The sequence below is a fragment of the Chenopodium album genome, chromosome 13, assembly GCF_948465745.1.
Source record: "Chenopodium album chromosome 13, dcCheAlbu1.1, whole genome shotgun sequence".
Lineage (NCBI taxonomy): Eukaryota > Viridiplantae > Streptophyta > Magnoliopsida > Caryophyllales > Amaranthaceae > Chenopodium > Chenopodium album.
This window is the reverse complement of record NC_137846.1, coordinates 55,565,225-55,587,577: the sequence shown is the minus strand read 5'-3', so window position 1 is coordinate 55,587,577 and position 22,353 is coordinate 55,565,225. Positions and strand designations below refer to the sequence as shown.

Sequence of the window (22,353 nt, the reverse complement as noted above, 5' to 3'; positions counted from 1 at the left end):
GAAATTAAATGGGTTAGGTTAAGGTTGAAAATTTCAACTCGAAACTGACCCATGTAACCCGAAAATAAGGTATAGACCAAATAGAAAAAAAAAATTTAAAAAAAAAACCTTAGGTACTTAGGCATTCAGCCCAAAGCCCAAATAAATATCCTAATAAAACTAAACCCTAAGATCCTAAATAATTACTCATAATATCAGCTGACTATGAACACTCACCCTCTCAAAGTCTCAATTATCTATTTTTTCCTCTGTTCAGCTCTCAAGAATTCAACGACTCTGAATTTCTGTAAAATTTAGTTTATTCATTTTTGTTTCTTCTGTTTTTTAATTTTCTGATTTTTCTTCCATTAATTATACTTCTATTTCTATTAATATAGATTTTGAATTTTCCTGAATTTCATCCTTACTTTTGTTCTTTGAATTTTTTTTATTTTATTTTTTTTACTTTTGTTTTGCAAGCATGAAAGATGCGAGTTTCATATTGATAATAATCTTGTTTGATTTTTAAGATTAATTTCAATTTAATTTCATCTAAACTTTGTGAATTTCCAGTTTCAAACGAGGTATTAGATACGGAGTATTAGAGATTACCATATCAAATTGTAAAATTTAATTTATAGATGAATGTATTGGGGCGACAAATGTAAGTAAAATGCATAAGTCTCTTAATTTTTTTAATAAAAATAAATAAATAAATAAATCATGTCAACGCAAGTTGTTTTCGGGTTGACCTGAACTCGAAAAAACCAAGTTAGGGTTGTGAATTCTGACCCGAAAACTTAAACAGATCAGGGTGTTTTGATCCGAACCCAAACTAACCCGAACATGAAAGTGACCCAACTCGGCCCGAATGTCACCCCTACCCGCTATGTGTTAAGGTGACCCCAAGAGCACCTATTGGGCTAATACCCTAGAAGTGTGCTGATGTGTTCATTTTATATATATATTTACCCCCGTCCCTTGGTCGTAATTTGTAGTGTTTTTGGCTCCTACGAGTCACTTTTATTACTAATTTGTGTTTTCCAGTGCTTTGGTAGTTTTGCTTGAGTTTTGTAGGAATTTGCGTACTTGGAGCATTTTCCCGGGTTTTCAAGGAGCATCTACAAGTGTTGGAAGACCGCGACCACGTTCGATAGCCCAAGACCGATCGGAGGTATCGATCGGTGACTAAGGGCTCAGTTTGATGGCACTTGGGCCAAGTTCGGAGGCCCAAAGGTAGAAGCTCGAGGCCCAAAAGCCTCGCCCAAACCACCAGGCTTCGCCCGGAGGCGCGCCCGGTCGGGCGCTAGAAAGCTTCACGAGGAAAAAGGACGGGCCCGGTCGGGCGAGCCACTGCCCGACCGGGCGCGAGTATGGCTTAGGGAGTTGTTACTTTCCGTTCAGCTTTGTTTAGCGATTAGTGCTTGCTTAGTATTAATGTGATTTTATTAGGCAAGATTAGATACTTCTTTTTCACTTCTCTTACTCTTTTTCTTTTCACTTTCTCTCACTACTTAGACTTTCTCTCTCTAGACTTATTCTCTCTTGTTCCTTAACTCCATTGTAATTCCGCCGTCTTGGTACGATTTCTCTCTTAATTAATCTCAGTATTTTACTCATTCAATTTCTTCATGTCTTGTTTAATTATTATGTTCTGTTTAGTTTTAATTATGTCTGAGTAGTTTAATTCTAGGGTTTATGGGGATCCATAATTAATATGAAGGGATAAATTGTTATTATTGATTATTGATGTTGCATGGTAATTTCTTATTGAATTGTTTTAATTCTTTGCAATTAGATTATGAATCGAGCAGATGTAATTTGATTGTGAATGTTTAGCAATATTGAATTGATGAATCGAGCAGATGTTAATTTGATATTAAAGGCTATTTTCAATAGGAACTTAGATCTAGTAAATTGCGAGAGCCTGTTAGATCTATGTTGGTTAATAAATTGCGAGAGCCTGTTAATCATGTTATTTGTGCAATGTTAACTGTTGATTGTTATGTTTTATCCCGGAATATTAATTATTGGTGAACCTGTGACCCTAGGCCTTCTAATTATTGATTTTCTCCCTTAACTTGATCTCCGTAGTTTAATATCTTTTTAATAACAATAAATTGGTTACTTTAATAATTTAGATTATAATTAATTAATTAGGAATAGAAAGACCAGTTTCCCTATGGATTCGACCCTACTTCCCTATCTACTTTAGTTAGAAGACTTAGGTAATTACTTTTGATTAGGTGATACGACTTTATCCTGTCATATACCTTATCAATATACAACACACAAACATTATAATTCAAGAATTGATTTTTATGATACCCAAAAAAATTGACCCAAGCCTTAATAAGATGGGCTTAATTTAAAGGGCTCATTTTCTCTCTCTCTCAACTCGCATTCAAGAGTGTCGTGCAAAAACCGACCTAACCCCCCAAGGCCATAAACACCTCATCGAATCACATTTCCATAAACATTGTCGGTCTATTAAATCCCCAATTGCTCTATCTTTTTTTTCTTTCTTTAGCTTGGACTCTTTTATTTTTAGTTTTTGTTTTTCTCTTCGATTCTTTTTGTTTTGTTTTCATTTATTCCCGTTGATTTATCATAATTATCAACATTGGCAATCCAATTTGACACAAGTTAGAATTAGTGAGTCAGAGAGAGGAGTGTACGAGCGGTGAAGAGGAAGGCGAGAGGGTGGGTGGAGATTGGACAGAGAGGGTAATTCATCTTCAGCAGCTAAATCTGGTCTATCATGGCGATGCGGGATTTGGTTACAGGTGGTGCTTCTTGTAACGATTCCGGCTCATCCTCCTCTTCTAATCCTCTGGGTTCTCTGGCCAACGCCCTTATTGGCTCATCCTCCAAAACACAGGTATTTTGTTTTCCCCTAAATTTTTCCCTTAATTCTGCTAACCTTCTGTTGTACGAGTATTATTTTATTATTATTGCGCTGACGGAAAGGGTGGAATTTTAGTCAATGATTTCTATTGCCTGCGCTATAGCTTGGACTTGTTATCTACAACTTAATTAATGTATGCCTGATTAATTCCATATGTTTTACCATCGGAGTCTGACATCACCCTTTGATTCTTCACCCACTCAGCTTTTCTTATCATTTCGTCTATATTTTGTGTTATCTTGGCATCAAACTGATATAAATTGTAGAGCAGATTAGTCTTTACACTTGCTGCGATAGTAAACTTTAGAAATAAATGAATGGGAAATGCATGTATTGTGTTGGGTGAGTGAGTGAGAAACACGTTTTGGAACATTACATATGCCGATTAAACGGCACTTTTGAGTTTTGATAGCATTATGTACAACTGCGATGCTTGAATCTCATGAATAAAATTCCCTTATTCTGATTGTTATATATATTATATAACAGGAAAGGTTGAAGGAGATCCCTACGTCAACTTCCTCAGGTTCCAGCAATCAATTTTACTCAAATTCTGATGAGCAGTTGACAGCTCTTCCCGGTTCAGAGTCAGAATATCAATTTAACCAACACTCAGCTGGCCAGGTGTGTAGTTTTTGGCTTAGTAATTAATGACAATGTATGATGGTGATACATAGTGCAATTATGTATGTTACGCACTGATGGATTTCCGAATATTCTGTTAGGACGTGGGCTTTCTTCACAACTATCGTTCTGCTAGTTATAGTGGATTTACGGAAGCTTGGGATGATATACAACCTGAGAGGGAATCAAATTTTCTTGAATCACGGCACATTTATAATGAAGGATTTGCTACTCAAACTCAACAATCTTGGGATGGTAATTATAACGCTTTACATTTTTTGTTATTCGTATTATTATCTTTGGTTTTTGGATGGACTTGCTCTCAAGGTGGATTTGGAAGTAGGTGTTACCTTTGTTTAGTGTTCCTGTCGAATATCTCTTCATATGCATATGGATTTTGTGACAATGCTCTTGATATATGAGTGAGGACTCTATAAAGACTAAATATGTTTTGTACCTTGGCATCTACCAATATGGTATGCATTTGCTTTTGTTATGTTACCAAGTCTAAGCCTTTTGCATTGTTCTACTCTCTGTTTATTATTTACTAACTTTCCATTAGTGTTTTTCTTCTTCTTTTTTATTTTTTAAATTAATGGATTTTTTTTAATGGTACCTATTTCACTTTATTCTATTTTAGGCAAACACATTATACCAAATACTTAAACCTTCTTACTCACTCTCTCCTACTATATCCACCTTTTTTTCTTACACTCACGCATCTTTTTACTACATCTCTCTTGCTTAATCCACTCAATTCTTACATGCACTCACTCTCTTAGAAACAAGAGTTTACAATAATTGGATATGTTTTGTTATCCTAACATGGAAACAAGGCCTTTTGTTAGAGTTCTTGTGATTGGGTGTTTTGAGTCATAGCGTGAGGTTCACCACTTCCCTCATTTGGATTGCTTGATAAGTTGATTATAAGAAAATTAGGAAGCTTGGATCAGGTGTAAGGACGTGAAACAAAACAGAGGACAATGTTAGAGGCAGTCTATAAACATGCTCATGGCACACTAAGGCGATAGGAATCCTGCTGTGCCTAGGTGCGTGTTGGATCGCCTCATTGAAATGAGGTGCTACTTAAATAAAAAAAATTGACTGATGTGCAACTAAGATGCAACCCTGGTGCGTCTCACATAGTAAACGCTCTACCCCAGAGCTCTAGCGCCTAGATGCTCCCTAGGCACACCTTTTCATACACTGGTTTGAGGTGACATGAATTAAGCAGAGGGCAGCAATGAAAAACGTGTTTCTTGAACATCCATGCTTTACAGCCAGAATACACTATCAGCAGCCAGATGCAGGAACAACAGGTGCAGCGTGCAATACAGTCAGGCACTCAGGCTGTGTTCTGCCGTGTTGTGTAATATTGCCAAAAAAACCAAAAAAATTTGTCTTGGTATCCTTTCTAAGGTTATTTAAAGTGGAGGCTTCTTCCTTGGACAATGTATTAGCCAGCTGGTGGGTAGCTTGTTTTAGAGGAGTTACTTGATGCCCCCCTTTAGGCTATGTTATCTTTCCTTGAAATTAGGTGATCTTGAATAATAATTTTTATGTTTTCTTTTTTTTTTTGTTGGCTTAGAAGTCATTGAAGAGAATGAACTAAAGAAAGAAGTTGGCACAAATGTATCCTTTTTGAGGTTTGAAGATGTTTGGAAAGGTTGATTAGCAAACAGACATGTTTAACAAGATTTGGAGAATAAACAAGATGCCACATGATTAGAGGAAGAGCAATTAAGTGCCAATTTATAAGAACAAAGGGGATGCTCAATTAGGGTTGTACACCGGTCCAAACCCAAACCGAAGACCAGACTGGAATCAACTGGTTCGAGTTCCGGTTTGGAACTGATTTTTTACGGTCCAGTCCGATATTTGATTTATATTATATATATATATATATATATATATATATATATATATATATATATATATATATATATATATATATATATAATCACTTATTTTTTAAGGATCGGAATCTACTGGGTCTGATTCTGGTTGGGTTTTTGGTCTTAAGTCCAATTATGGAAGAGAGTGATGCACTTTAGACTGAAGTACGGGGTTATAAAAAGATTTGATGGTAAGGGGTGTCCACGAGTGAGTGTTCTAAATACCTTAGGTCAATTTCACAAAAGAATAAAAAAATTAATCAAGATGTAACCCACGTGAATAAGTTTGGTTGACTCAAGGAGTATTGTTTGATTATAGCAACCTTTAAAGCTAAAGGGTATGTTTGGCTTTCAAGAGGGATCGTATTAGAGATGGATGTGTGGGTACATCTTAAAGGATAAAATTAGAAATGAAGATAAGGGGATGTTGGGAAGATCAAAGATGACTTAGATGGGATATATACATTAGAGAGAAGGAAATGGAAGGTGAGGATCATAGTTGGCAAATCAGACTTCAGTTGTTGTTATCAGATGTGATTTCTTAGTTTGACTAAATTTGACATTGTTTTCTTACACAAGTATATACTCTCCTTGTCTCCTAATTAACTTTCTCATTTTGGGCTAGGTCTACGTGATAAAATATTGTTTATAATCATCTTATCTCCCCATCTTCTCTCACATTCCTTGATAATAAAACTATACCTACTAGTCTACTACCTCAATACATCGGGTCAGCTTTTGTAAGATTATTTACATTTTTTTTTTTCTAAAACATATTAGATGTCAAGATAGATAAGGAGTTTCCCTTAAAATTCTGTATGATACCATATAATATAAGGATTCAACTTCCACATGTCGGCAAATCACTTGATTCTTCAACCTCTTATTCAATGCTACCTCAACAATTTCATTTTTCTTTCTTGAAGCCAACTCATTCCTAACAATAAACTAGGGAAAAAAAGGTTTAATCCAATTTGCCAAGTATTGTTCATTACAGTAGGCTTGACAATTAATTCTATGCTTAGATGAAATCAAGTGCCTGGAAGAAAGGAACTGGTGAATAAATTGATTTATGTAGTCGTTTATGAAGTTTGCAGGGATTGCCTTCGGTAGAGTGTAATATATGATATTTCTTCAATTTGAGTTTGTCTTTTGTTGGGATCTTACACTTTCAAGCTGCCAAGTCTAGGAAAAGAAACTTGCTTTAGGATTTGCCTAACTAAATGAATATCATGTAGCACCTTTATCAACTATATTGTTGAACCATGCCCTTGTTGACACCTGACCAGTGCGGACATTGAATCCTTGTCACATACTGAGAACTAAGCAGAACCTATAATATTATGAATCACTTTATCTCATATCAAAGAAAAAAAAAATTATGCAGCACTTAATCGACTAGATTGTTGTGATAGTCAGAATTGTCACTTTTCCCCTACTGTACCCTTCTTGACACAACCTGACCCAGTGCGGACACTGAATCCTATTCTTATACCTATCAAGCATTTCTACTGTAACATGCTCATTGAAAGGGCGGCAAGATAATGAGATATAAAAAATGTCTAGGGTTCATAGGGTCAATTTTAGATGTGCAAATTGAAGGTAAGGGCAAAACATTTGCCTTTATGAGCAAGGTCAATTTCTTGGGCAACTGCTGCTAGATTTTTATGGGGTTGGCTGTTGAGTATTACCATTCTATTCTTATATTGTTAATGGGCATTTGTTTCTTTTCTTCTATTGAGCTTTTCTCTTCCAAATTAATTAAATGGGGGGCAGAAGTCACGCGTAATTGGGGTTGTTTCTTTTCTTATTTTGAGCTTTTTGCTCTCCTCCATTAATCGAATGTGGAGCGGAGGTCATGTGGGCATGTAATAGTATTTTGAATTTTCAATCATTTGGCTCCCTTTTGCATTTCTGTGTGTGAATACTTCATTATTTTATGATAAATTGCTACTTAATTTTCTGCACTACATCTTATACTTTTTTTCTTTTCTTTTCTTCTTTATTTATTTTTTCTTTGATAAGTTACATGGAGTAGTATTGTCTCCTGTACCGCTTTAATTGGAGAAATTTACAGATTTTTTTTCTTAAAATTTTGCTGTGTCCCACACCCATATTATAAATTAGGAAACTTCATGAACTTGCCTTTGTACCTTTGAAATTAGAATTTTCCATGTTCGCTCTTGGATTCACTCTCTGTATCCAATTCCAACCACCATAGTATTTCTAAAAAACTAATATTTATTCATAGCATTGGTGCATTACAGTAGCTTGAAAAAAAAGGGAACTTCAACTCTTAAGATACCAAAGAAATGTATCGGTTTCATTTTTAAGGGCACAAATTGATAGTCAAATGAAATACCAGCCCACCATCTCGCTAGATCAGTGCCCTTTGGTGATGAACAAGTGTGGATTAATCATTCTCCTTCGGAGATTAATTCTTATATTGTAACGGACTCTTTGTTAATTGAATAATAGCACTGACCGTTTTCTTCAAAAAAAAAAAAAAATTAAAAAAAAAGAAAGAAATACCAGCCTTTTTATTTATTATATATATTTATTTTGGGGGGGTGGGGGGGGGGGGGGGGTGGGGTTCTAACCCACCACATCCTAGTGATTAAACCTTTCTTCATCTATTTGTTCAAGGCTTCAAGCCATAAATTATCTTTGGCAGAACATGGTTGCAGTCAATTCTTCCCACACAAAGGTATCAATAAAAGCAATAGAAAAATAGGTGAAGGATACAAGAGTAAACAATATTCTGCCTTCACTTTATTCACTTATAAGATAAAGTGTCTGGTAAGAATAAGACTTCTTTTCTTAGGAGCATTTTTAGTCAGGATATAATGTTCTTAAAAATGGGAGGGAGTTGGGGGGTTGGGGGCATGACTAAGAGTTTTTTTTGGAGATTTAGATATTGACGCAAGGAACTAACAAAGACACGATAAATGACATGGCTAATAATAGAGTAATAGAAATCCACCATGCTTCAACCCGATTTTTGATTCATTGAATTGGTCATTAGATAGATTGACAACCCTTACTAGTTGAACCACCTCATACATTTTCAATTATCGTTAAAATGACACGGACATCATTTATTTTGTACAACTAACATACTAAAATCACATGATAAGCAAAGATTACTAAAGATGACAATTGCAATCAATGTAAGAGGTACAATATGATTAGAACTCCTTGCTGCTTTCATAAGTCATTAAGTAGTATCAGACATTAGGTATATAAGTTTAACAAGGTATGATGATAATGTTGATCGTATCGAGCAATTCATGCACTATGCATTAATATATGTTAAAACTTAAAATAACAATACTATTGCTAAAAGAACAAATATCTGTTGAATAGTTGAAAAGTACAATTGTCAAGATGCAAATGTGATTTACAAGTCCATCCTTTATTCCACATTGGTTTGTAAGGATTGAAAAGGGCTTAGAATTAATCTTTAAAGATAGTGTTGGGGGGATTTCAATTCCCCTCCAAGGCTCCAACTTTAGAAAGATTAAAGGAAACAAGAAGTTCTTCCGAAATCCTATTTTTCTAGCTGCAAAATCCTCTAATTCAGATGATTATAAAGTGCCTTGGGCTTGAAGAATCCAAGGAGGTGTGGCAATTTATCAATTAGAACCTTGCAAACTCCTAATGGTCTAGTTTGAAAACTTCATGCAACACCAATAAAGGTTCAAAACACCCACAAAAACACATATAGAAGGTTTGGAACTGCAAATAAATAAAACATAAAATGAGCCGTAAAACACCCCATAGACATTGTACAAATGTAAAGAAATCTATGCACTTTTGGACTCTAATCATTTGCTTTGATGATGCCTTGGAAAAAGATAGGGATTTTCTTTAGGAGGACCTTTAGTCTTCTATATATGGTCAACAGAGAAATTCCTCTCAAGAAACTTAAGATAATGTGTTTGCAATTGTTATAAACATTTGTGAGGTAGTTTCTTTACATTGATGTTTTGAGAGTTGTGTTTAGGTGTGTTCATAATCAAGCTAGCTGACTGATTGCTGAACTATGCAGGACCACCACAAAAAATATTGTCTGGTTTTCTGCATTCCTTTGTTGATAGTAGCCGTTTTGGTGCACCTTTTCGTCCCACTGCACTACCTATGTTGGGGTTGACCAAAGGGGAAAAACAATGTATTCGTAATCGCAGCAGCATAATGGCTCGACATTTTTTTGCCGACAAGAGTGAGGAATACATTAATGCACAGGTTTGTCGTCATTTATTTAGTTGCTTATTCCTTTTATGAGTTGTAAATATTATGGTTATTATAAATCCACCTTACTATAAAGTAATTGGTTCTATTTTCTCTCTCATCACTTAGTAAAATTGATAAAAACCATTCGCCTCTTTAACTGGAGCAAAATTGAAGGTGTTCGCCAAAAGATTCAATGTTGAGGGAGAGAGATGACAAGGAGAGAGGGGGGGTTAGTTAATGATGCCCCCCTCCCCCCTACACACAGACACACAAGCTAGACTTGGTCATTTGGACTTAAGTATCTAATTAGGTGCTAAATTTGCCTATTTATTGAAATGTGGTTATGTACATGGTTGATCTACGTTGGACCTTCTGTATCTAACATGAGCAATTAAAATTATATGTAGAGTCCTACTCACACTCATCACTTGTATAACACAAGTAGCAGCTGGAGGATAGCCAGAAATGAGAGTGAAATAGGGGTCCTTTTATAGTGGCTGTCTTCTACACCCCCCCTGATGGACAATCTCCTTCTTATGCAGGGAATTTTTAGTGTGCAAAGATTGTTGCTACTCCCTCTGTCTCTTTTCAATGACTATATTTTGACTTTGATGGTCAACGTGTATAAACTTTGACTAAAAAAAATTACTCTATTATAAAAATCAAAACATATCATGTGGGATGTTGTTGGATTCGTCTTGAAATGAATTTGCAAACTATACACGGTCAAAGATGTGCGTTGGAGGCCGTGAAGGTCAAAGTGTAACCATAGAAAAAGTGATGGAATGAGTAGTTTTTAGGGGTCATTTTGATTTGCTCGAGGCAGAATGATTTTTTCTGTAGTTTTGACTTGAATGCAAACAATGCTGAACATTTGGAATGTTGGCCATATTAACTATTTGTTATATATTTTTCCTCAGGTGGATGCATTACTATGTTCTCTGGATATTGACAATGATATTCAATTAAAGGGACCTCTGCCTGGTAGGGTAAGGGAGCTGGAAGAGTACTGGAATGAGTCACAAGGGCTTCGTGCTCCTGTTGCTGATGGCTGGGTTGCCGAATATAGGCAGAACAAGCCGGAACTTTTCAATCCGAATGGTTGGGCCAATTTATTTGAGCAGGAACACGGTCCTAATGGTTGGGCCTCAGAGTTTGAGCATGTAAGAAGTGCAGCCTTTAACTCTGCTGCTTTACCTTCTTATTATAGGACGATAAGTTAGCTGTGGGTATTAAAGTTGTACGTGTTAAATCACCAAATCTGATTTCCACATTCTTAATGTGTTACCAGTTTGCTATTTCCTACCTTATTTTGCATCCATTTGATACTAAATTACAAATTTTGCCAGCAAGAATTTTGATTATCTGAAGAAATATTTTACTCTTTCTCAATGTGATCTATGTTGTTGATCTGTTCAATTTGTCAATAACTGATGCCTCTCTCCTTTTTATAGGATCAAGCTCAGGCTGTATCTCTAAATCAATCAAATCAACATATGTCAAGGCTAGCTGGAATGGAGCAAACCCGTGTTCTTGCACACACATTAGCCCAAAACAATGATCCCAAGTTTCAGGTTTGAGTGTTATCCTTGGGTTACTTCAATCTATAATTGAGTATCATTTTCTTTTCAATATTATGACATTTTTTGGGGAGAGGGTGTACTTCGTACATTTTGGGGGGGTGTTGGGGGAGCAAAACATAATACTCCCTCCATGTTTTTCAAGTGTTACAATTTCTTAATGCAACCTTTTTTTTTTTTTTAAGTTTTAACACTTCTTTTTTTTTGGCAAACTAATACATTTTAATATTATTTCTTTCTTCTCATGGTCCCCACATATACCTACTACTGTTTTTATTTTTAACTTTTAAAAATATTATTTCTCTCCTCTCACGTCTCTTACTTGTATTTAACTATTACTTCCACTATCTTTTTCTTGTTATTTCTTTTGATACCTCAACTACCCCTACTTATGTCTTGTTACATTAAAGTCAATTAAATTACCTAAACTATGTGCTATTCAAATTGTGACACTTAAAATAAAAATGGACAGAGCAACACAACTAACATAAAGTGTCCATCTTAGTGGGACACTGGGACCTGATATGCAACCTTAAAGCCACTTGAAAGACATAAGTAAAGATAGCACTGCTATGGTGTGAAGCATTATGCTTTTACTATTATGCATTAGAGTGGTATGCTTTCTCCGTTAAAAAAATTAGGGTGGTATTCTGCTATTCTTAAATACCTTTTGATGGTTTCTTGGGTTGCTTGGTTTCCCTTTAGGCTGGGTCATAGAAGCTTTAGGAGTTTCCCTCATTGAATTTAGATGTGATGGAACTCACTAGTAAGGCCTTTATGTGATGTTTATGAAGGTGCATTAATTATGTCTATCTTTGATTGATTTGTTCAGACTTCTGAAATTCATCAAGATTGTAATGGGTACATTTTGTGAGCTCGTTTTTATTCCACTATGATATGCTTTGATTAGATTTTGTTATTATTATAATCTAGTAGGAATCAGTGTTTTTATTTTTGACTATATAAAGACATTTAATATTTTGCATTAGAATTGAATGAATGGAGAATTTTCTTTTCATGAGCTTTTTCTGCCATAGGCTTAGGGAATTGAACCAAACACATAACATTGACTTTGTGCATTTTGTTAATCACGAATAAAAAAGAAACCTTCAATCTCTGCGAGAGTTGGGAATTATCTTTGCTACTTTCTTCCAGTTCTACTTAGATTCTCTTTATATGCAGTATTGTATTGTAGTGGACCTATTTGTCAGTAAAAAAATAATACTAGCTGTAATGCACCTCATGATTGGTTTAAAAGGATTTGATATACTATTCGTATCAACAAGATGCATCTTCCTTTTAAGAAGCTCATATGCTAAGATACTCCACAGTTAAGTGTGTTTGGCTAAGAATAGTCTTGGGATGGGTGACCTCCCGAGAAATTTTCTCGGGGTGCGCATGAGTGAGGATAAAATGCGCCGGAAGAATTTGTGTTGGTCTGTGGGGACAGTTGTTGGCCCTTCATGCGCATTTCGTGACAATAGGCCCCTCCCTAATTTGTTTGGGGTCGGGGTGTTACACTAGTTTTTAGGGTTTTTTATCATACAATGTCTATCTAATGTTTGATCCTGCTTTTTGTGTTCATTTTTGTTCTGAGATTGGTTTGCATCGCATAGTCTTAATTTCTGGTAAACATTCCAATTTGTAGAATTCAAGATTTCTTCAATTCGTATCAAAGATGAGTCGTGGTGAACTTTTTGTTGAAGGAAATCAAGTCAAGGAGAGTTCAATATCTGCGTCTGGGGACTGGGGAGCAGAATACCAACAACATCATGATGGGGGTCTTTCATGGGCTGACCAGTTTTCTAAAGAGGCAAGTTTGCATCTTCTGAAATTTTAGACATGTTCAGTTGTGCTTTATGCTTGAATCCTAACTGTATAATATCTGTAAAAAAGTAACTTGACTAGTTATATTCTAAACTAAGTAATTGTAAATTAGATGAGAAAGACACCGTAAACAAAAAAAGGGTAATGGACAAAAAAGCTCATGACCTCGAGATATCATAAAGCAACTAGTGTGTGGCCAAATATTTTACACATTGACGAGCTTCATTTCATTATTTTAAGATTATCTTGCAAATCTTTATGTATTTTAGATCACTTGTGTGTTGTGTTGTATCCTTTGAGTAATATTGATCATTATCCTTGTAGGGTTTGTGTATATGAAGACTCATACCCAATGTTTTTTAGCAACTGTTAATTATTTAACAACATATTTTGTAATTTTATGATATGGATGTATGAATAACTAAGACAGTATTGTTTGAATTCGTAAAGTTGCTAAAGTTATTTCATTACATAATTTAAATTGTTTTGCGATCACTTTCTTGTTGTAATGGATCGGACTTGGATTTGACCCTTAGGATCCAAGTTCTATACAAAGTATTAGACCTGGCAATCCTAACCCGACCCGTGACCCGAAATTGACCCGAAATCATTGACCCGAAAATGACCCGAACCCGAACTAACCCGAACTTGACCCGAAATAGAGTTGACCCGAATATGACCTGATGCCCGATATTGACCCAAAACCCAAACTTGACCCGAAACCTGAAGTGACCCGACCTGATTTGAATCCGAATTGATTGACCCAAATCGACCCGATCCGAAGTGACCCGATTCCTAAAGCGAATAGGGTGAAATGGTTAATTACTTAGTTTAAGGCTTCTTTCTTTCCTAATAAGTAATAGGTACTCACGATCATGTGCCTCCAAGAGACAAGATGGACAGGAGAAGGAGCTCGAGGCTTGGTTTTGGGGTATAAGGTATGGTATGTTGGGCAAGAAACGAGCCACAAAACAAGGAATGGTGGAGCTAGGAACGGAGTTGGTGTGGTTCTCGATGAGAGGTTGGCAAAAGAGGTGATCGAGGTCTATCGGAAGAACGATAGGTTGATAAGGCTGAAGTTGCTATGTGGCAAGGAGATTGTGAATGTTATCAGTGCTTATGCTCCCCAAGTGGGTTTAGATGCAGAAGAGAAACGACAATTTTGGGAGGACCTAGACGAGGTGGTGCAGGGTGTCCACCACTCAGAGAAGTTATATATTGGAGGGGATCTAAATGGGCACGTTGGGGCGAGCCGAGATGGCTATGAGAGTGTCCATGGAGGCTTTGGGTATGGGCAGAGGGACGCCGGTGGTGAAGCTATTATGGATTTTGCCCAATCATATGATTTAATTTTGGCTAATACTTGGTTTAAGAAGAGGGATTCACACTTGATAACTTTTCGGAATGGAGCAAATGCAACTCAAATAGACTTCCTGCTCACAAGGAGCATAGATAGACAAAGTTGCATAAACTGTAAGGTTATCCCAGGGGAGAGTGTGGTCACCCAACACCGGCTATTGGTAATGACTATTCGTCTGAAAGAGAAGGCGAAGAAAAAAGTTAGACAAGAAGAACCAAGGATAAGATGGTGGACCCTAAGGGATGCAAAAGCTAAGGTTTTTACAGAAAAGGTAATTGAAGAAGCGGATTGGGATGGAGAGGTGGATCCGGACATGACTTGGTTACGAATGAAGAACTGTTTCCTAAGAGTGGCCAAAGAGGTCTTAGGGGAAGTAAGGGGAAGAACTTCGGTACAGAGAGATACTTCGTGGTGGAATGAAGAGGTGAAAGCAGTAATTAAGCAAAAAAGGGAATGCTATCAAGCCTTAGGAAAATGTAGGAGTGATGAAACCTTTGCAGCGTATAAGGAGGCTAAGAGTAAGGCAAAGGCAGCTGTTCGCCAAGCAAAAGAAAAGGCATATCAGGAGGTTTATGAAAAGCTTGATTCCAAGGAGGGAGAAAGGATCATTTATAAGATGGCAAAGAGAAGACAAGAGGCAAGGAAGGATATTGGCATGGTGAAGTGTGTCAAAGATAAGAACCAAATGGTCCTAGTGCAAGAGGAGGGCATCAAGGACAGGTGGAAGGGGTACTTCGATGAATTATTTAATGGAAGTAATGGAGTTGTGATAGGAGATACCTCTATGAGTGATGAAGAAATCAACATGGAGTATGTGCGAAGGATTAGGAGAGTAGAGGTGGAGATTGCACTGAGGAAGATGAAACCTAAGAAGGCGGTTGGCCCTGATGGGGTACCGATAGAGGTGTGGAGGTGTTTGGGTAAGATTGGTATTGATTGGTTAACAAACCTTTTCAACAAGATATGGACGGCTACAAGGATCCCACAAGATTGGAGGAAGAGCACCTTGGTCCCGGTTTATAAAAACAAAGGAGACGCTCAAGATTGTTCTAACTATCGAGGAATTAAGCTTATGAGCCATACTATGAAGTTGTGGGAAAGGGTGATTGAACAAAGGTTGAGGGCATGCACAAGCATTTCAGATAACCAATTTGGTTTTATGCCTGGGAGATCTACTATGGAGGCAATCCATTTGATAAGACAAATGATGGAGTTTTATAGGGTAAAGAAGAAAGATCTTCATATGGTCTTTATTGATTTAGAGAAGGCATATGACAAGGTGCCAAGAGAGATACTTTGGTGGGCAATGTTGAAGAAAGGTATCCCACGAAGGTATGTAGACCTAGTTAAGGATATGTATCGGGATGTGTCAACAAATGTGAGGACATGCGGAGGGTTGACAAAAGATTTCCCTATTACAATCGGATTGCATCAAGGGTCTGCATTAAGCCCTTTTCTTTTTGCAACGGTTCTAGATGAATTAACTAGACCAATTCAAGATGAGGTTCCATGGTGTATGCTGTTCGCAGATGATATCGTTTTGGTGGATGAGACTAAGGATGGGGTTAATGTCAAGTTGGAGCAATGGAGGCAAAGGTTGGAATCTAGAGGGTTTAAGCTAAGTCGGAGTAAGACTGAATATTTGGTATGTCGTTTTGGCACTCAGAGGGGGACAAGCAATGAAGTGGTGAGTTTGGATGGAAAGGATTTGACCATGAGTGAATGTTTTAAGTACCTAGGGTCGATCATCCAGAAGAATGGTGACATTGATCAAGACGTGACCCACAGGATTAAGTCAGGGTGGCTTAAATGGAGAGCGGCCACGGGAGTGTTATGCGACCGCAGCATTCCCTTAAAGTTGAAGGGAAAATTCTACAGGACTGCCATAAGACCAGTGTTGCTCTATGGTACAGAATGTTGGGCTTCTAAGAAAGAGCATATTAAAAAGATGGAGGTTACGGAAATGCGCATGTTAAGGTGGATGTGTGGAAACACTTTAAGAGATAGAATCAGAAATGAGGTTATTCGCAAGAAAGTAGGTGTGGCGGGCATTGTAGATAAATTAAGGGAAAATCGTCTGCGTTGGTTTGGACATGTAAGACGGAGACCCGAGGGTGCACCGGTGCGAAGAGTGGAAGAGTGGGACCATGGAGGGATTAAACGAGGAAGAGGGAGACCAAAGATGACTTGGTTGGAAGGAGTGAGGAAGGATATGAAGTGCATGGATTTACGTGAGGATGAAGTTTTGGATCGTAAGGGATGGAGGAGAAAGATTTATGTTGATGACTACACGGAATAATCAAATTTGGTTCATGTTAGCCGACCCCACTTTTGGGATTAAGGCTTTGATTGATTGATTGATTGATTGATTTACTTTATTTTTCTAACAATTTTTTGTAAGGGAATTTATTTTGGTGACCCAACACAAACTTAGCCCGACCCGAATTGACCCGACCCGAAATTGACCCGAAAATTGGTTCTAAAAATTGACCCGATTCGAACCGAACTAACTCGACCTGATTGACACGACCCAAACTTGACCTGAAGTGATGGCCCGAAACTCGAATTAACCCGACCCGACCCGAATATTTGCGAACCCGACCCGAACAACCCGTTTGCCAAGTCTACAAACGATATCAAACTCTTGAATCAGATCCAACTCCAAGTTCAATTAGGTGGATTTCGAGTCCATGTCCATCGGAATATGTGGACATTTGAATCCAAGTTCATGTCCACCAGGGTTTTAAAATGCGGCCGCATCGTTACATATTGGCCGTTTTGTAACGGATTTGAATTTTACCGAACCGAATTTTTCCGATTCAGCGCGCTGCATTTCAAAGCTCCGCAATTTCGGCCGTTACGGATGTTATGAATTGAAAATCGGCCGCATCAAGCGTTCCCGACGGAGAATCCAAGGAAAAAGAACCCAAAGTATAAGTTTTCCGGCGAGGATCCGTTTCTCCATGAAAGTCGATGAAAACTATCACATCTTTTTTGTCTTTTAAATAAAAATTGGGTAGTGGACTGAATAGTGACAGCTGTATGGAGTAAAGATCAAATACGGTCCCTAAACTTTGGTATAAGTTTGATTTAGGACCCTCAACTTTCAAAAGTCTGATTTTGGTCCCTCCACCACCACTAAACACTTATTCCGGCGAAAAAATTAATGACTAGGCAAAGTTTAGGGACTAAATTGCTGAGTTGTCAAGTGAAGGGAAAAGTTTAGGGATTTTGCCCATATAATATGTCATTTTATATTAAGAATGATGAAAGTTTAGGGACCAGAGACTCAGCAAGACATTGTGGCGTAATGAAACACCACAAAAATAAAACAACGCGCTTTGGTCTTCGCTTTGCCCCAAAAATAAAACCACAATAGTAACCTCCGCCACCACATCCACCGCCACTACATAAACCACCACCATCACCATCATTACACCACAACTGTTTTAAAACTAATAAAAAAAAAACCAAAATTTCCAACAAATCTAGAAAAGCCAGTCAAATTGAAAAAAAAAAAAATCAAATCGAAAACAATTAGTTTTGAATTTAAGAAAAAAAAAAAAAAGAATTAACCCATGTCAAGTTCATGAGACGACCACCACCTTGAAGTTTGGATAGTAATATATACTTATAATTTTATAGGTTATAGATCTGGATGCATTGGTAAGTTAGAGGCTTGAAGATTTAGAGGTGGTGCGTGGTTTTCGGTGAGAGTGTTGGCGGTGTAGGTGGTTTTCGCGGAGAGTGGTGGGGTATTGGTCAATTTCAATGCGAGTGGTGATGATTTTGGTGAGAGTGATAGAGGTTTTGGTTTTTGGTGTTTCATTTTTTATGGCAGCAATGTTGGTTGTTCGTTGATGGTGTTGGTGGAGGTTTTGGTGGTTTTCATAGGGAGTGACTGGGTTTTGGGTGATTTTAGTGGGAGTAGTATAGTGGGGAATTTGGTGGCTTTGGTGGGGGTTTAAGTTCCGGTGGGAGAGGGTGGGAGAGGGTGGTGCTGTTGGAAGTGGGTTAGATATGTAGGGTGGTGGAGTTTTAAAAATGGGGAAGGTAAGAAGTTCAGGAGATATAAACATAAAGTTATTAAAATTAATGTGGGAAATTAAATAAATTCAATATTAGATAGAGAAATAAAATAATAGTATTAGATTTTTTTTGAAGGGAAATAATAGTATTAGATTAGTTAAGGGTATATATGGTTAATTAACATATTTAGTAGCAATTTAAAAAAAAAAAAAAAAAGGGCAAAGTCCCTAAACTTTGGTCCAGTGAGCATTTTAGAAGTTCCTAAACTATGCTCCAGTCAGCAATGAAATGAGGCAAGGTCCTTAAACTTTGCTGACTCATTGTAGTAGCCACCACAATTGATGAGTCATAAGTGGTTGAGGGACCAAACTCATACTTTTGAAAATATAAGGACCAAAATCAAACTTTTGGCAAAGTTTAGGGACCGTATTTTATGTTTACTCCAGCTATATGTTACCTCTTTTTATTTTTTTGACTTCTGACCTGACCCCACTAGCCATCACTCTTCCTCTTCCCTCTTTTATTCTTCCTTCTCCCCCACGTGACTTCCTTTTCTAATTACTACTGTACTCTTTTATACTTTTTTTTTTTATTACAAGAATTACCACTACATTTATATAAAGTAGTAAGTTTACTACGTATATTGTATACTTGTACATCGCACTATTGTAGTACTGTACAAGATATAAAAAGGGGATATATATTGAAAAATAAGATTTTCAAAAATTATGAGAAAATTTATTATAAAACTTGTAAAAACTAACATTAAATAAATTAGGGTGACAACCGCGACGCGTTCCGCGATCAACACATCAATTCCGTTACCGAATTACCGCAACCGTTTCCGCGATCGCGACCGAAACCGCATTTTCGAACCATGATGTCCACTGAATTTGAATCTCCGAATCCAAGTTTGGATCCAAACCTGCTTATACATTTTTTGGCCTGATTTTATTGTAAATGCATGCAAATTGTTTAGGGTTTTGTTTAAAAATTTATTCTTTTATTATCTGGGTTGTGGATATATATAAGATTGGGGTCGGACCGGACCTATACCAATCCGAGTTCGACTCTTAGAGCCAAAGATTTTTGTTTAGCGGACTGAGGTAGACTTTTTGCTTTGGATCGGGTTAGATTCGAATTGGACTCGAATTCAATTAATCAGGTGGGTAAAGCTTACATGTAGTTTATCAAGCTGCACATAGACTTGATGAACTTGGTGTAAGCTTACACCCAGTTCATCACGCTACACATAGGCAATGAGTACAATATCTAGTTCATCAAGCTGCACCTAGTTTTAGAAAGCTTACACCTAATTAATCAAGCTGCACATAGACAATGAGTACAATAACTAGTTCATCAAACTGCACCTAGTTTTAGAAAGCTTACACCTAATTAATCATGCTGCACATAGACAATAACAGTTCATCAAACTGCACCTAGTTTTAGAAAGCTTACACCTAATTAATCAAGCTGTACCTAGTTCTAATTGATTAGGGTCTATGTGCAGTGATCTAAGCTTACACCTAATTTGTCAAGTTGCACATAGACAATGAATACAATAACTAGTTTTAAAAAAAGCTTGCACCAAGTTCAACATTTGGTAGTAAAGCCACCTCAACCAATTAATTACAACGAATGCTTGTTAGGTGCAATAAAATAGCACAATCATACCAAAAATAACTAAGCTTGTTCAGAGGCTTTGTCAATGATGTATAAACAATGAGTACTTAATAGTGATTAATTCCTATGGTTCTGCATGAGAATTAACAATTGAATATGCATGTCCAATCTAACTAGTAACTGATTTTTATTTCTTTAATGTTTGTTTGGGCCATTGGCAGCTAGTGCTCAAGTGATGCAAAAATAGAATGTTAACTTGCTAGGAAGCATCATTAAAAACTTCTAAGAAAATTAAAAATAGATAGTTGAGCCACAATTGAAAGGTTGCTGTAAGTGAAATGGATTAACCCTCATTGATTTTAGATTCCAATTCTAAAGAGTTAAGTTAGATATTTGACTACAAAGGGAGTTTGTCTTCATTGAAAAGTATTGGTTTTATCTATTATGTGTCTTCTTTTTTCAATTGAACTTATTAATTTGAAGTTTTAACTTTGGACTTTCTTTTTAACCCTTTTCTAGTGTATTTTTTTTGTTATATATGATCACATTTTCAAGAAAGTCTATAGATGCCTTTTTAAATTTATCTTAGTATTCTCTTTTATTATTTTACCCCATTAGTGTTTTATGAAACTTTATTGATATCCTTTGCTAAAGTTTTCTCACCTTTATGTTTTTTACTCTAAAAGTTTTAACCACCTCTTTAAAACTTTCTTGAATTTTTATTTTTGTTCTCTTTGAAAATTCCCTTTATTTTTCTTGAATGCTCTTGTTTTTCTCACTTTACTCACCTTTTTCCAAACTATTTCAACTGAATATCTTGTTATGATCCTGTTTATATTGTACGGTTCCTTATGACGATTCATGTTAGCCGACCCCAAATCATTGTGGGACTAAGGCTTTGTTGTTGTTGTTGTTGTTGTGATCACATCTTTCCCATATCTGGGAGGACTATCATTCTCTGTAGTAGCAGTTTATTACATCTTCCCATATCTGATTGGATTTTTTTTGTCTCATCTCTGATTTTTCTGTGTAATAATAAATAATAAAAATTCAGCTCCCTCGTGGTGAAGAAAAATGGGTTAATGAATTTACTAGCGGAAGAGAAAAGGAATTGTTGGGGGATGACAAGTGGGTGGATGAGTTCTCCAAGTTAAACGTCCAAGACTGGGTAGGAGAATTTGAGCATCAAGCTGAAGGTGCAGTTGGTGAGGATATTATGGACAGCTGGGCTAGTGCTTATGATGAGTAAGTGTAGCTGACTGTGGAAATTAAACTTGTTTATATACCGTACTTAATAAAATAACAAATGGGAGCTGATGAATTGACTTTTTGGATAACACATAATTATGCATATAAGAGCTAATTGGCCCTGTTTCTGTATAAAGTGCAGGTATCTCAATGAACAGTCTGTTGCCAAGCATAATTCAGATTCCTCAAAGGGTGTCTATGTATTTTCTGACATGAACCCCTATGTCGGTCACCCTGATCCTCTAAAAGAAGGGCAAGAGCTGTTTAGAAAGGGGCTATTAAGTGAATCTGTGCTTGCTTTAGAGGCTGAAGTCTTGAAGAATCCTGACAATGCTGAAGGCTGGAGGTTATTAGGAATAGCTCATGCAGAAAACGATGATGATCAACAGGTCAGTGCTACCCATTATATAACTCTGATGGCAATTTTTTGGTACATCTCCTTGGTAAGTGTGTGGCTGGATCCATGCTGGGATGAATACTTTGTTATTCTTCTACATTTTGACTCATCGTTCCGTGATTTTAGAAATTAAATGAATTTACTGAATGTTGGATAACTTTAAGAACATGATGCCTTTATTATTGTTATCTGAGATTCAAATTGTTCCAATATGATGGCAAATGCTTAGATATTTGGGGGACCCTTTTAAGTTAGCAGATGAGCTCTGGTCCGTTTTATTGGAATATGTTGCAATTTTTAAGAGATTGTCTCTTGAACTGGCTATTATTATGTTAGTTAAATCTTCTTAGCACTGCCTTTTTATGAGTTTGCAGGCTATAGCATCAATGATGAGGGCTCAAGAAGTTGACCCCACAAACCTAGAAGTCCTTCTTGCTCTTGGAGTGAGTCATACAAATGGTAAATCTAATGTTAATCTTCTTGCTCTTCCGCTTGCATTATTTTACCATCCTTTGTTATACTTTGGTATAACAGAACTTGCTAGGTGGGTAAAGGTTTGATGGTTGTTTTTTTTGAATTTGGGAACCTTTAAACTGTTGCGTGTTTTTCTTTCTACAAATTGGATACCCGTTTATGGTTACTTCGTTGTG

The 22,353-nt window shown here is 36.7% G+C and overlaps 1 protein-coding gene across 2 annotated transcripts in view; it reads left to right on the top strand.

The window, feature by feature from the left end:
- The first annotated feature begins 2,531 nt into the window (after nucleotides 1-2,531).
- The window catches only part of LOC145575053 (peroxisome biogenesis protein 5-like), a 28,917-nt gene continuing 9,095 nt past the window's right edge, over nucleotides 2,532-22,353 (top strand). Inside the window, exons 1-10 of one of the 2 annotated variants that reach the window (XM_081632986.1) lie at nucleotides 2,532-2,860; nucleotides 3,377-3,511; nucleotides 3,613-3,766; nucleotides 9,458-9,651; nucleotides 10,560-10,802; nucleotides 11,094-11,213; nucleotides 12,868-13,032; nucleotides 21,113-21,303; nucleotides 21,449-21,695; nucleotides 22,078-22,162. In XM_081632986.1, the coding sequence (XP_081489112.1) occupies nucleotides 2,741-2,860; nucleotides 3,377-3,511; nucleotides 3,613-3,766; nucleotides 9,458-9,651; nucleotides 10,560-10,802; nucleotides 11,094-11,213; nucleotides 12,868-13,032; nucleotides 21,113-21,303; nucleotides 21,449-21,695; nucleotides 22,078-22,162 (1,654 nt within the window). In that variant the 5' untranslated portion in view covers nucleotides 2,532-2,740. The remainder of the gene's footprint in view (nucleotides 2,861-3,376; nucleotides 3,512-3,612; nucleotides 3,767-9,457; nucleotides 9,652-10,559; nucleotides 10,803-11,093; nucleotides 11,214-12,867; nucleotides 13,033-21,112; nucleotides 21,304-21,448; nucleotides 21,696-22,077; nucleotides 22,163-22,353) is intronic. The other variant, XM_081632985.1, reaches the window with a different exon arrangement.